Source organism: Octopus sinensis, linkage group LG14 (assembly GCF_006345805.1).
Source record: "Octopus sinensis linkage group LG14, ASM634580v1, whole genome shotgun sequence".
NCBI classification, from domain to species: Eukaryota; Metazoa; Mollusca; class Cephalopoda; order Octopoda; family Octopodidae; genus Octopus; species Octopus sinensis.
Window position 1 is genome coordinate 45,864,069 of NC_043010.1, and position 16,528 is coordinate 45,880,596.

The 16,528-nt window shown below is 36.2% G+C and overlaps 2 protein-coding genes across 2 annotated transcripts in view; one reads left to right on the top strand and one right to left on the bottom strand.

Annotated features, from left to right (window-relative positions):
- Positions 1–5,343: 5,343 nt before the first annotated feature.
- Positions 5,344–16,528, bottom strand: part of LOC115219169 — a 20,700-nt gene continuing 9,515 nt past the window's right edge. Inside the window, exon 2 of the mRNA XM_029789276.2 lies at positions 5,344–5,772. The gene's annotated coding sequence lies outside the window, so the exon portion shown is untranslated. The remainder of the gene's footprint in view (positions 5,773–16,528) is intronic.
- LOC115219168 overlaps positions 16,218–16,528 on the top strand; it is a 55,843-nt gene continuing 55,532 nt past the window's right edge. Inside the window, exon 1 of the mRNA XM_029789274.2 lies at positions 16,218–16,528. This exon is cut by the window's right edge and continues 89 nt beyond it. Coding sequence (XP_029645134.1) covers position 16,528 — 1 coding nt within the window. The 5' untranslated portion in view covers positions 16,218–16,527.

Here is a 16,528-nt window from a genome sequence, read left to right on the forward strand (position 1 = left end):
GTGTGCGTGCCTATATATAGAAATGTGTTTATATTATGGCTCTGTCTGTGTTTGAGGACATGTACTTGTGTGTGAGGATGTGTATGTTTGTGTGTATATGAATGCATATATACATAAATTCTATCAGAATGGGATGTTTTCACCTCACCACTGCCATTTTACTCCAAGAACTATTTCATTGTGAATGTAATGATGACCAGTTTTTACATCACAAATCTATTCCATAACTTTTGTGTTTTCCACTTCATTCCTGTAAATAAAAACATAAATTTCCAACCTTTAGACGTTTCTTTCCCCCCTGTGCCCTTACCCCAACATTGCAATAAAGAAATAAATCAATTTCTTCAAATTAAAACATGACTATAATAAATATTTCAATAAATCTAAACTAATTATAAAATATCGCTGAATATCCCTATTGTATAACAGGATTTTTTATTGTTTTGTTTGTTAATTATTGCTTTTTTTATTGTTGTTTTGTTGTATCCTGGGTGTTATTTGCTAAACACAGCCGTATTGGCTCAAGTGTTCAAACACAGGATTTCCGAGAGTTAAAAACAATACTCATGTTCATTGACGTTTACAACAGTTACAGCTTTATTCTATATATTTTATATATTTTAAAATTACATATGGAATAAATGAGAAACAAACAAATGAATAAATATTTCCTGTTTAATTAAACAGGCATAATTATTTTTTCATTATTGATATATATGTTCATTTACCCCCATCTTCTTCTTAGGAAACAGATTCTGTAATTAAGAAAAGCACCAGAAACAAAAAAAAAAAGAATTTCCATTTTTATTATACCATCCAGTCATAGAAAAATTATAACCAATAACCATTGTGATATATAATTTGAGTAATTTTATCTTATTCACAAGATGTAAAGTCTGAATTAAAGAACAATTCCTACATCCATATATGGTGATGCATGTGCATTTTTCTGTCTCAGTTCAAATTAAAAGGTTGATTTTTTTTTTTTTCGGAAAGAAAAATGTGAAGAAAAAGGAAAAAGGGGAAAAAGAAATTTTTCATTTTCTGTTTATACTTTGTTGTATATTAGTTGTGTTTTGAGCTCTCAATTTTTCCTGAATTCAGTTATTAAAACTTGAAGAATTTAGAAGAATATTCTAAAGGAAGAGTTCTCTAATTTTATGATGAACGGCTTCTGTATATGTAAATGAAAAGAAGACTTTCTTTCTCTCTCATCTACACACATCGGTTTAAAATTTTGGTACAAAGCCAACAAGTTCAAAAGAGGGGATAAGTCAATTACATCAATTCCAGTGCTCAACTGGTACTTATTTTATCAACCCTGAAAGGATGAAAGGCAAAGTTGACCTTGGTGGCATTTGTACTCAGAATATAAAGATAGATGGAATGCCACTAAGCATTTTTCCCAACGTAATAATGATAACTGCCAGCTCGGTGACTTCCTACACACAAATATCAACACATCTTTACATCTGTCTCTGATAACAGAAAGAATTATAGAATTCATGGTATAATAAAGCCAGCAACACACTCCAGCCTCTGGCTCATAAGTGCATTGTTTCATCTCTCTGCCTTTTCTACACCTAACATAGTGGCCTCCTTTGTGCTGGCTAGGTTCATGCTACCTCCACTCAAGCATTCCCATCTTATTCTACACTTCTCTTCTCCTTGCCTTTATGCTCTGCTCCCAGGTCCAGCACTAATCACTACATCCAGTTCTTTCTTGCTAGAATGTCAACCTCCCAGAATCTCTGTCTCTTTTGTATTAACTTACAAAGGTTCAAGAGAAACATAATTCGCAGCATTTTCACTGGTCTAAGAGGAACTGCAAAGGACATGGTCACTGCTTCTTCCAACAGAATCAGCAAATGAAAGAAGAAAATGTTCAGATCAATGAAGTGCATATATTTCGATATCTACAGGAAGAAAGAATTTTAAATACTTCTGGCCTGTTTATTTAAAAAGCTATGTAAAAATAATATCACTGCATAGACAATACTTCTCTCTATTTCACTACTGTCTACAAAGCTACACAAATACTACCAGTTAGCTGCAGGTATTTTCAAATTAGCCATGCTGATGAGATCATATCAGTTTTCCAAGTGTACTTGAAAATCATCATCATCATCGTTTAACGTTCGCTTTCCATGCTAGCATGGGTTGGACGATTTGACTGAGGTCTGGCGAACCAGATGGCTGCAACAGGCCCCAATCTGATCTGGCAGAGTTTCTACAGCTGGATGCCCTTCCTAATGCCAACCACTCCGAGAGTGCAGTGGGTGCTTTTATGTACCACCGGCATGAGGGCCAGTCAGGCGGTACTGGCAACGGCCACGCTCAAATTGTGCTTTTTATGTTAAAATGTTAACAGATTATTTAATGGAGAAAATTTTTCCACTTAGTCATATTACCACTTATTTTTTTTTTTAATGTCAACTCTTTTTCACAACAGTTAATATTCAGTTACGAGGTTTACTTCAGAAATATTGAGGTTATTTTTTGACGAGTTAGTTATGACTGTCCTAGATTACTGTAATTTCAATATACCATTAATATACATCTAATAAGCTGACTTGCCAACTTTTATTATTCCAGTTTGAAGGAAATGGCTGTAAAAGCACTTTGAACATACCCTACTAAACTGCTTGTCACAGCTAGCTGAGTTTTAGAATGCACTCAAAACATAAAGACAATTTAGAAGCTCACTATGCAATATGTATTAAAATATAAAACAAATGTGCCCTTTTAAAGCCTAGCCAGGTTCATGGGCCCAGTTTCTCGGTTTCAATGGCATATGTGTTCTCCAGCTGAACGGGACACCAGTCCATTACAGCGTTACTCATTTTTGCCAGCTGAGTGGACTGGAGCAACGTGAAATGAAGCGTTTTTCTCAAGAATACAACACGTCGCCCGGTCCAGGAATCGAAACCACAATCTTACGATCATGATGCTGACACCCTAACCACTAAGCCACGTGCCTCCACAAATAAATAAATGCGCCCTTTTAAAGCCTAGTCAGGCTCATGGGCCCGGTTTCAATGGCATATGTATTCCCCAGTTAGATGAGACGCCAGTCCATCGCAGCATTACTCATTTTTGCCAGCTGAGTGGACTGGAGCAACGTGTTTTGCTCAAGAACATAACACATCACCTGGTCCAGGAATCGAAACTACAATCTTACGATCATGATGCTGACACTCTAACCACTTAGCCATGTGCCTCCATGCAATATTTATTAAACTGACAAAAATGCTACAGAAACTTATAAAATGCTCCAGCCTGCTTGTGAATTAACTTGAATGGCACTGGCACATGAAACCGTGCAAAGCAAGTTCACCAGAAAGTCATGGGAGCTGTGCTGTTTTCTGACTTTGTAAACGTATCCACGGGTGTTAGACAGGTGGAGTTTGAAAAGGTGCTCAGAGTTATTGTTAGTAAGATGGTTAATAATTTTATGAGTGTCTGCCAAGTCAGCTGCCAGATGTCAGAGTTTCAATGAGTCCATGCCCAGGGAAGTAAGGCGTTCAGGATATGAAAAATCTAGTTTTTCATTTGCTTACTCTTTAATCATTAGCTCTTTTGATACCAACATCCCCAGAACTGCCCTTGGTTCTAAGATACCATTTTATTGTTTTAAAGTGAACAAAAACTTTCCATCAAAATTTATGTTCCTAACACTTGCTTAATAATAATAAAAAAGTAAGCAACGTTTTGAAACATGAAATTCATCACAATATATTTCAACAATGCAGAAATTTTATTCATCAAAGTAAATATTACAATCAATACATTTTTGCCAACAAGTTACAAGTTTGTTAATTCCAGTAACATAAAAATCTGGAGTTCTGGAGCTGTTGAACTCTTTGAATGCACTTTCAGTATTGGCTCGATATTTTGAACTCCTTCTCTCACAGGAAACCATCAAGGTGCTTGAAAAAGTGGTAGTCAGTAGGAGAAAGGTCTGAGGAAGAAGCTGGGTGGGCAAGACCTTCATAACCAAGTTCCCTCAACTTCTGGATTGTCATTAGTGAAGTGTGTGGTCAAGCATTGTCATGAAGAATGACTGGCCTGCTTCTATTGACCAGTCTGGAATGGAGGAGTAGCAGTTTTTCGTTCATTTTGGCAATTTCATGGCAATATGTTTCTGCAGTAATGGTTTTTCTGGGTTTTAAGAAGTTACAGGGGATGAGTCTAGCAGTATACCATAGTCACCATAACTTTCTTTTTGAATAGCTCGGGTTCAGAGAAGGTTTGCAGCGCTTCATTTTGGTCTAACCACTGTGCAGAATGTTTTATATTATTGTACAGAATCCACTTTTCTTTGCAAGTTACAATATGGTTGAGAAATGAATCGCTGTGGTTATGGAGAAGAAGCAATTAGCAAATTTCATATCTGCACATTTTCATCATGAGGTACCCATTTGTTGAGCTTTTTTTGATTTTCCGATTGCGTGTAAACGGTTGCAGGCAGTTTTCTGGCTAACTTGAAGTTCTTTTGCCAGTTCTCGAGTGGTTTTACATGGATCTTTCTCAATGGCGGTCTTTAATTGACCATCATTGATAACAGATGAGCGACCACTATGTTCAAATCTTCAAGGCTCAGATCTCAACTGTGAAATTATTTAAACCATTTTCGAGCTAACCACTCACTGATCATTTCCTCAACAAATGTTTTGTTGATATCGCAAGCAGTTTCAGCTACTTTTTTTTTTTTTTTCTTTTGAAATTGAATAGCAAAGTTGCTCAAATATCATGCTTTGACAGTTCCATTTCAGATGATTGTAACAATGGTGAAACAAATATCAATGTTAATTTATTGATGCATTGGGCAAGTCTGTGGCTGTATTATCAGACAATTGCAAAAAAATGTTTTAAAAAAAATTCAAATCTGCAAAAATCCAGTACAAATTTTTCATAGTTCAAAACGTTGCTTATATATATGTAGGAATATATGACATATATGTAGGAATAAAAGTTCTCGTTAGTGTACAGGCAAGTGTATTAATAATGATAGAAAGAAAAATTAAGCAGAAGTAATGGAAGCATTATTTATTTATTTATATACATATAGAAAAGGCCTTTGAACTTTGTATATATGTAAGTGTATTTACATATACATGTATGCATTTAATAAAGTACATAGGTGCAGGTGTGGTTCTATGGTTAAAAAGTTTGCTTCCTAACCATATGGATTTAGGTTCAGTCCTGTTGCTTGACACCTTGAGCAACTGTCTTTTATTATAAACCCTGGTCGACTGAATATATATATATATACATATATGAGTGGATTTGGTAGACAGAAACTGAAAAAACCAGTCTATACATATATATATATATATACACACACACATACATACACACATATTTATGTATATGTGTGTGTGCATGTTAGCGTCTCCTTGTCTTGACATTGTGTGATAGTTGTAAATGAGTGTCACTGTCATATAAGCAGTGTCAGTCATTTCCAATATCCGTGAGAACGTGTCTGATCATGGGGGACAGTCTGACCCAGGCAAGCACAACAATGTGAATGCTTAAAGCGATGATGATGTATGTGTGCATGTATATAGATGTAAAGAAGATTACTCAGTTTCTTTATTCTTTCATAACTGTTGATTCACTGAGTTTCTTAGATGTGAACATTCATTCAGGTATAGTAAGTACATTCAATGATCGCTTCTCATACCAAAGACAAGATATGAATGTCCAGCATCTGTAAGTGTCTTCCATAAACTGATGTCCAGTACACATCGCCATGAAGAGAAAGTGGTACTGGAGAAAAGAAAATAACACAGTAAAATAATCAAAATAACACAATAGATAAGAGATGAGCAACAAGTAGTAAAAAGTTGAAATATATATAATTCATTACATATAATTACAGTTGTAGCTTGACGGACTATTCATAATGTTAGAAACATTAACCCTTCTACTGACATGCATTATTACATGACATTTATAGTGCATGCTCACACACAGTTACATATCTTTTATCATTTATTTGTTTCATTCATAAGACTGAGGCCATGCTGGAGCATTGCCTTCAAGAATTTTTGGACAAATGAATCAACTGCTGTACTTTTTTTTTTCCAAACCTGGTACTTATTCTATTAACCTCTTTTGCCAAACCACTAAGTTATGGGGGATTTAAATACACCAACACAAGTTGTCAAGTGGTGCTGAGGTACAAACACAGACACAAAGACACACACATTCATAGATGTATCTATATATACGACTGGTGTCTTTCAGTTTCTGTCTACCAAAATCCACTCACAAGGCTTTAGTTGGCCTGAGATTATAGTAGAAGTCACTTGCCTAAGGACTCACACAATGGGATTGAACCCAAAACCATGTAGCCACACGTACATTTATATGTATATAGTAATGTAATATATGTATATAGTAATGTAATAATAGTAAAATATATCAATAATATATTTTACATATTGTAAACTTTATCTGGTATAGAACACAGTGTGCTGGGAAGAGTAAATAGACATATATTTTTATTACAGGTATAACTTAAATGTTCTAGAATCTTTTGTTCCAAAGCCTTTCTGGAATTCTTGATTTTTCCAAACTACACTTTGGTCAACACACTCTAAATTAAACAAATATTAAATTTACTTAATTAATTAAATGAAATACAGGCCCCTGTACATTCGTATATATTATACAAGATTATTAATACTATACTGTACAATATTAATACTATATTGTGAAAGCACATGGCTTAGTGATTAGAGCGTGAGGCTCACATAAGGTAATGAGTTCAATTCCTGAACCAGGCTCCATGTTGTGTTCTTGAGCAAGACACTTTGTTATACATTGCTCCAATTCACTCGGCAGTAAAAATGAGTTGCCATGTCACTGGTATCAGGTTTTGCCTTCCCTTTGAATATCATTGGTGGCATGGAGAGGGGAAGCTGGTATATTTGGGCAACTACTGGTCTTCCATAAACAACCTTACCCAGACTTGTACCTCGGAGGGTAACTTTCTAGGTGCAATCCCATGGCTATTCATGACTGAAGGGTATCTTTACCCTTTACTGTACAAGGTACTAGTCTGTGTAAGGTACTAGTCTGTACAAGGTACTAGTCTGTGCAAGGTACTAGTCTGTGCAAAGTATTAGTCTGTGCAAGGTACTAATCTGTGTAACGTACTAGTCTGTGCGAGGTACTAGTCTGTGTGAGGTACTAGTCTGTGCAAGGTACTAGTCTGTGTGAGGTACTAGTCTGTACAAGGTACTAGTCTGTACAAGGTACCGGTAAATTAGTCTGCTGACCACAGGAACTTGAAGTTCTTGCTCATAAATTAGTGCAAATTATAATCAGTTCCAAACCATTCATGTCTGGAATATCAGTATTGTACCTGTAAATCAAAGTTGACAGTCTACTCTGAGAACCCTGAATGGGTGAAACTCAGGGCAGACCTTTTTCTTCATCGCTTATTTGTTTCAGTAATTAAGACCGCAGTCATGCTGGGGCATCACCTTGAAGAACAGTACTTATTTTTGATCCCAGTATTTATTTTTGTATAATTGGTACTTATTGTAGCAGTTTCTTTTGCTGAACTGCTAAGTTTCAGGGATATAAACACACCAATTGGTTGTCAAGCAGAGGGCAGGGACAAGCACAGACACACACACACACACACACACACACATGTGCACGCGCTCATGTATATATACTCTTTACTCTCTTTTACTCTTTTACTTGTTTCAGTCATTTGACTGTGGCCATGCTGGAGCACCACCTTTAGTTGAAGAACTCGACCCCAGGACTTATTCTTTGCAAGCCTAGTACTTATTCTATTAGTATCTTTTGTTGAACCGCTAAGTGACAGGGACATAAACACACCAGAATCATGTGGTTGGTAAGCAAGCAACATACCACACAGCCACTCCTGCGCCTATATATATATATGAAGATATATATATATATACATATATATATATATATTATATAAAAGGGCTTAGTAAAATAAATTACTTTGCCGCATACTGAACTCATTAGAAATAGCAGCTAAAAAACTTTTTTAAGGCTATTTCTAATACTTAAAGAAAATCTCTCTCATATATAGTGTTTGCATAATTTAACTCACAACTTTTGTGAGTTAAATTATGCAAACACTATATATGAGAGAGATTTTCTTTAAGTATTAGAAATAGCCTTAAAAAAGTTTTTTAGCTGCTATTTCTAATGAGTTCAGTATGCGGCAAAGTAATTTATTTTACTAAGCCCTTTTATATAATGTAATAATTTGAATTCGCCTTGAATGGTCCCTTTGCATACTGAACACTTGGTGAAATTGATTAATAATTAATTAATTTTGCCCTCAATTGTTGAAATTATATATATATATATATATATATATATATAAGAGTGTGATTGTGTATAGAAGAATATATTAATTTTTGTTTCTCCCATTATTAATAGACTAACCTGTACCTTAACAAGAACTTTTATTCCTACATATATACATACATACATTAGTTTCCACCAATTAAATCCACTCACAAGGCTTTGGTTGCCCTGAGGCTATAGGAGACACTTTCCCAAGAGGCTATGCAATGGAAGTGAACCCAGAACCATGTGGTTGGGTAGTAAGCTTCTTACCAGAGGGATTGCCATTGATAAAGTCACAAGCAGTGACAACTCTGATAAACCAACTGATTTAACTGATAGTAATAAAAGAGGTGAAATAAAATCATTGCATTTTCTTTTTATGGTAAAAAAAAAATGTACCAATGTACAGTATGCACACATATATACACAAATATATATTCCCACTGTGTGGAACCTTGAGCAAGTGTCTTCTACTATAGCCTTGGGCTATGTGTGCATTTGTACCCCACCGTTGCTTGACAACTGGTGCTTTGCAGTTTGGCAAAAGAGATCAATAGAATGAGTACTAGGCTTTAAAAAATAAGCCCTGGGGTTGATTTCTTTGACTAGGCAGGTAGACCAACATACCCCTTGAACAGAGCACTAATCCATTGCAGGGTCGCCCACTCACAGCTGAGGGAACTGAAACAAAATGAATATATATGCATTCTCACACATGATTTCTCTAACATTTGCTCGCTCTCAACAGCTCTGTCATTTTATCATGTTTCCACTTTAATTCCTCCCGACTATTGTAGAACTCTAACTGTCTTCTTCCCACTTCCCCTCTCTTTATTACTTAGGCTATCTCTTCTCTCATTCATTCTTTCATCTCTTCTTATATTTCACTGTCTGTTCACCTGAATGCCTGTCACACCAGCCTTTGAGCTGGCAGAAACGTTAGCACGCCGGGCGAAATGCTCAGCAGTATTTCGTCTGTCGTTATGTTCTGGGTTCAAACACCGCCGAGGTCGACTTTGCCTTTCATCCTTTTGGGGTCGATAAATAAAGTACCAGTTGCGCACTGGGGTCGATGTAGTTGACTTAATCCCTTTGTCTGTCTTTGTTTGTCCCCTCTATGTTTAGCCCCTTGTGGGCAATAAAGAAATATATTTCTCTGCCCCTCCCCATCTCTCTTTCTCTCTCTCTCTTCACTCAGTTTCCCACCCTAGCAATTTATCTACCTAATCCACCTTACTTCATAATTTTTCTCTCTCTCTTCCACCTCTCTCAATACAACCATTGCTCCTTCATCCTTCATCCTTCCACTATTCTTCAGCATGACAGCTTTTGCCAGTTATTGGTTACTTGAACAAAGGTTATTTATTTTATGTTATCATTTCATATTGTTTCTCAGTCTGGGTAATAATGCTTCCCTCTGGAAATACTGTAAACATTTAAGAGGATGGACAATAAATGTTAGAGGCCGTTTGTATCTATTTGGAAAGTGTGCTAATCTATTCACTATTGTTATTTAATTACAATGAGGGAATTAATTGTGTGCCACTTTCAGTCTCTCATGGGTTTTCATGAGATATTTTTGAGCACAATTAAGGATTATGCTTTTATGCATAATTAAACATTGTTTTAAAATAATTATGCATTGTTTTAAAATTGTTTGTTCATAGTGTTGTTCATGTGTATGTGGTTTAAGTTGGATGTATGTGAATTATTAAAGTGTTGTTGCTGAACACAAAAATGAAATGCAACAATAACAAAAAAAATGTACACATTCTAAATAATAATAATAACAACAACAACAACAACACAAAATATATTCTTAACTGTACCAGAAAATATTTTCGATGAAGGAAAGGCAAAGCTGAGTTGCTAGCATAGTCATCATCATCATCATCATCATCATTGTTTAACGTTCGCTTTCCATGCTAGCATGGGTTATACGGTTCAACTGGGGTCTGGGATGCCAGAAGGCTGCACCAAGCCCAGTCTGATCTGGCAGTGTTTCTACGGCTGGATGCCCTTCCTAACGCCAACCACTCCATGAGTGTAGTGGGTGCTTTTTACATGCCACCGGCACAGGTGCCAGATGAGGCTGGCAAACGGCCACGATCGGATGGTGCTTTTTACATGCCACCAGCACGGAGACCAGACGAAGCTGGCAACGGCCTGTGCCAGCAATGGCCTAGTGTTGAAAAAGATTTTTTGTGCATTTGCCAAACAGAATGACACTTGCTAACGTATGACTAAATGTGCAGGAGCACAGGGATAATCTGAGCTGCACAAGTCCAGAGCCAACTCTTTGCCTTCATTCTCATGTGATGTCCTTGATCAAATGAATATCATTATAAATATATATTAGCGACAGAGGCAATATTACTACTGAGAGCTAATATTAATCCCCACTTAAATCTCTCTCTCTCTCTTTTACTCTTTTACTTGTTTCAGTCATTTGACTGTGGCCATGCTGGAGCACCGCCTTTAGTTGAGCAAATCGACCCAAGGACTTATTCTTTGTAAGCCTAGTACTTATTCTATCAGTCTCTTTTGCTGAACCGCTAAGTTACAGGGACGTAAACACACTAACATCAGTTGTCAAGTGGGGTACAAACACAGACATACAAACATATACACACACACATACATATATATATATATATATATATACGACGGGCTTCTTTCAGTTTCTGTCTACCAAATCCACTCACAAGGCTTTGGTTGGCCTGAGGCTATAGTAGAAGACACTTGCCCAAGGTGCCACACAGTGGGACTGAACCCAGAACCGTGTGTTTCGTATTCACAGTTTGGCACAAGGCCAGCAATTTCAAGAGAGGGGTTAAGTCAATTATATGTCACCAGCGCTCAACTAGTAATTGATTCATTGACCCCCCTCAAGAGATGAAAGGCAAAGTCGACCTCGATGGAATTTAAACTTAAAGCATAAAGACAGATGAAAAGTCACAAAGTATTTTAGCTGGCATGTTAATGATTCTGCTAGCTTGCTACCTTATAATATTGTTAAATATTAAAGTTCTATTGACCAGCAACTTAATTCTATAATGTTTTTAATCTCACAGTAAGATTAATGCTATCATAAACTAAATTAGACTCTTTCACACTCTACTCACAGTTTTTCAACCTCTGCACCCATTTGTCATCTCTCTCCCACAGTCCTGCTACTTTCCACCTTCCAATGCTGCTAGGCACTACCTACTCCCCAACTTATATGTATCATTGATTACTCCTGCATCAATCACTACATTCATCCCTATACTCTTAACAATCTCTGGTCATCATCTACTTTCCCACTTATTCCATCCAACATATATTTATCATTGACCACCTTGACCCTTGTTTCTCATTCAGTATATTCGCATCCCTACCCCATTTCTTACCATCTCATTCTTCATTCACTCCATACATGTATGTATGTTTGCATCACAAGGCACAAAAATATTGCTGTGTACCGTGCATACGTACTGACATTGCTCCTTTACTTATGTGAGACATGGACCCTTTACAAACGTCATGTAAAGGTCCTTGAACACTTCCATCAGAGATGTCCAAAACGCATTCTGAATGTTGACTGGACCTTAAAAACTCCAAACACACTGGCCTTGAGGAAAGCTGATATCTTGAGTATTGAGGCAATGGTGCACAAGCACCGGTTATGTTGGACTGGGCACCTTATTAGAATGAAAGACAACAAGATCCCTGAACAGATGCTATATGGGGAACTTGTTAATGGAAAGAGACCCCCAGCAGAAACCTAGGCTGTGATTTAAGGACTGTGTCAAGTCCTCATTAAAGGCCTGTGATATGCAGAAGACCGACTGGGAGAACAATGCCTGTCATCATCACAGATGGAGGAAGAATGTTAAGGAGGGGGACAGCACCTTTGAAAGAGCACATATTTTTCATGAAGAATTTAAGTGTACTGCTCAAAAGTGCACTGTTAGATTAGTGAATGGGAAAGCTTGGTTTGCAATGTTTGCAGTTGTGTATGCTTGTCAAGAGAGGGCTCATTACTCACCAATGGAGCCACAAATGCAAAATATAAGATAGTCCTAAAGTGCACAATGTTCCTAAATGTCAGCAATGGTCTTCCTCGATTACAAGTGGATGGCCATCATACACACACTGCAAATGGGCAGAAAATGGACTCCATCAACAGCCAGTGGGACAAGCTTGAGTTAGTAGATAGCTTCCATTATCTAGGTGATCAAGTTGGTAGTGGGGGTGGATGCGCCAAGAGTGTAGCTGTGGGAATAAGATTAGGATTGGCAAAGTTCAGAGAGCTCCTACCCCTGCTGGCAACAAAGGGCCTCAGAGTGAAAGGCAGATTATTTGATGCTTGTGTGTGGATTGCTATGTTGCATGGCAGTGAATCATGGGCTATGGCAGCTGAGGACATGTGTAGGTTTGAAAGAAATGAAGCCAGTATGCTTCGCTGGGTGTGCAATGTTAGTGTACATGTTCAACAGAGTGTAAGCATCTTCAGAGAAAAGTTAGGCATAAGAGGAATCAGATGTAGTGCGCAGGAAAGACAACTGCATTGGTATGGTCATGTGATGCATATGGATGAGGACAGCTGTGTAAAGTAGTACCAATTTCAAACTGTGGAGGGAACCTGTGGTAGAGGTAGATCCAGAAAGACATGGAACAAAGTGGTGGAGCATGCATAATCTTTGAACTTTGATCCTCACAGAGGCAGCAATGACCTTTGGCGATGTGCTGTGTTTGAGAGGATCTGTTAATGATGCACAGACATGCGCTGAGGCAGAGGCACCTCTGGCTCTACCTGGAGGGTGAACAAGTGTGGAATCCACTGGCAGAGACGTTCTTTCCAAAAATTTTTGAAAATTTTCCCCCAAAATTTTTGAAAACTTTTCCCAAACATTTTTGAAAATTTTCCCCCAAAATTTTTGAAAACGTTTCCCAAAAATTTTTGAAAATTTTCCCCAAAAATTTTTGAAATTGCCGGAAATTAACGGAGTTTGCCGGAAATTACCGGAAATTAACGGAAATTGAAAATTTTCCCTAAAAATTTTTCAAAAATTTTTGAAAATGGAAAATTTTCCCCAAAAATATTTGAAAAATTTTTGAAAAATTTTTTGAAAATTTTCCTCAGAAATTTTTGAAAAATTTTTTGAAGATTTTCCCCAAAAATTTGTCTAAAATTTTTTGAAATTCTTTGAAAATTTTCCCCAATAATATTTGAAAAATTTTTGGAAAATTTTCCCCTAAAATTTTTGAAAAATTTTTTGAAAATTTTCCCCAAAAATTTTTGAAAAATTTTTTGAAAATTTCCCCCAAAAACTTTTGAAAAATTTTTTGAAAATTTTCTCCAAAAATTTTTCAAAAATTTTTTGAAGTTTTCCCCAAAAATTTGTCAAAAATTCTTTGAAAATTTTCCCTAAAAATTTTTCAAAAATTTTTGAAAATGGAAAATTTTCCCCAAAAATATTTGAAAAATTTTTTGAAAATTTTCCTTTTGAAAATTATTTGAAAAATTTTTTGAAAATTTTCCCCAAAAATTTTTTTTTAATTTTTCGAAAATTTTCTCCAAAAATTTTTCAAAACTTTTTTGAAAATTTTCCCTAAAAATTTGTCAAAAATTTTCCCCAAAAGTATTTGAAAAATTTTTTGAATATTTTTCCCAAAAATTTAAATAAAATTTTTTGAAAATTTTCCCCAAAAATATTTCAAAAATTATTTGAAAATTATTGAAAACTTTTTCGAAAATTTACACCAAAAATATTTTTTGAAAATTTCCCCCAAAAACTTTTGAAAGATTTTTCGAAAATTTTCATCAAAATTTTAGAAAAATGTTTTGAATATTTTCCCCAAAAATTTAAATAGAATTTTTTGAAATTTTCCCCAAAAATTTTTCAAAAATTTTTTGAAAATTTCCCCCCAAAATTTTTTAAAACTTTTTCGAAAATTTTCCCCAAAAATTTTTTGAAAATATTTCAAAAGTTTTTTGAAAATTTTCCCCAAAAATTTTTGAAAACTTTTTTCGAAAATTTTCCCCAAAAATGTTTTAAAATTTTTTGAAAATTTCCTCCAAAAACTTTTGAAAGATTTTATGGACAAATGTTGTACATTTGTTGTTTTTAAGATATATAAGGATGTTGAGCTTAAATTTTTTGTCAAACAATTTATGTACTCATAAAATATGGCATTTATCACATCACAATGGGTAACACAGCTTTTATCCTTACTCTACTCTTTTACTTGTTTCAGTCATTTGACTGCAGCCATGCTGGAGCACTGCCTTTAGTCGACCCCGGGACCGAGCAACTCGACCCCGGGACTTATTCTTTTTGTAAGCCCAGTACTTATTCTATCGGTCTCTTTTTGCCGAACCGCTAAGTGACGGGGATGTAAACACACCAGCATCGCTTGTCAAGCAATGCTAGGGGGACAAACGCAGACACACAAACACATACACATACATATACGACAGGCTTCTTTCAGTTTCCGTCTACCAAATCCACTCACAAGGCATTGGTGTGCCCAGGGCTATAGCAGAAGACACTTGCCCAAGATGCCACGCAGTGGTTGGTTAGCAAGCTACTTACCACACAGCCACTCCTGCGCCTTAGGTAGCAACTGTTATTTGCTATTGCTTACTCCTAGAAAGTATGAAAAATGGCTAATATTCTCTTCAAATTTTTCTTTTGTAACATTAATTCAAACCCCAAAGAATCCCTCTCAACACATGGCTATTCCTTTCTAAATAGAAGCAAATATGACATAACACTTACTGACCAAAGACAAAAAAAAAGAAAAAATCAAAATTTTGTTTCAGTGTTATTGAGCCTTTACTGTGAAATCACTCAGTGGCCTAGAGGTTAGGATGATGCACTCACAATCTAGTGGATGCAGTTTTCATTTCCTGGTCTGGGTGGGGGCGGGGTTGAAGTCTTTCCTAAAACGGAAACGGTAGTAATTCTTGGATTTTTGTCTACGAAACTGACATGCAACAATCACATTTTAAATAAAAATCATACCACAACACTGATCAATTTATCTTATTTTTTTAACTATTGTTAAATTAGTTGTGAAAATATTTCGTTTCTCTCATTTGAGTGGCATTTCGTCTTTCTTTCCGTTCTGAGTTCAAATGCTGTTGTGGTCGACTTTACCTTTTACCTTTTGGGGTCGATAAAGTAAGTATCAACTGAAAATTGGGCTCCATGTACTCGACTTATGCCCACCCCTAAAACTGCTGGCTTTATACCAAATGTTGAACACCTGAAGATCGCCCCACGACCTTCCTCTAACCGGGAAGGGAAGGGTGTCTTTATATGCTTGGTGGCTATGACGAAAGAGGTTGTATGGTGGACGAGATTGAAGGGGCTGGAGACAAATACTTTTCTCTTTAGCCAATTCCTGATCAACTTCCACAAGTTTAGCTTGAAAAGTAAAATAAGGATAGAGAAGGAAGTGTTGTCTTCTAGCCAGTTTGCTGAAAGGTGGATGAAAGGGGCGAGAATGGTGCGAATGAACGGGCCTGCCCCAAAAGTCAGGGTATCCATGGTTTTTTTAATAGGGTTTTTTCATGAGCTGCCCTCGAATATCTGCTCCCTATTGAGGATTATACATTACTGATTTTTTTTTTTTCATTATGTTAATCTTGTTTACACGCAAAACCCTCACAACACACACACACACACACATTCTTTGCTTTGTCCTGTACTGTCCATAATGTTTTCTTGATGTAAACCCTTTCTAGTTAATAAAGAAATTATTATTATTATTAATATTATTATTATTATTATTATTATTATTATTATTATTATTATTAGTAGTAGTAGTAGTAGTAGTAGTAGTAGTAGTATATTTTACTTCGCCAGTAATTGTAAGGATTATCGAGGGTGGGGTTCCACCAAGAATCAAAACTGGGAATCATGGGTCAACTCCTCTTCGCTGGTTTACCACACAAAATACTACGGAAACCTATTCTAAAGTGGTATAAGGAAACCGGAAAACTGGACTGATACAGAGACAAGTTGACAAACGGAGAACACGACAGAGATGACGAGGAAGAGACCGTTACTATGTTATTTGTTGATGTTGGTAACTAAAATGGCAATTACCAGCGAAGTAATATCAGTTTGAAAGTTCGGCGGCGTTAACTCGGATCATATTCAAACATCCCGCCAGTGAGTAA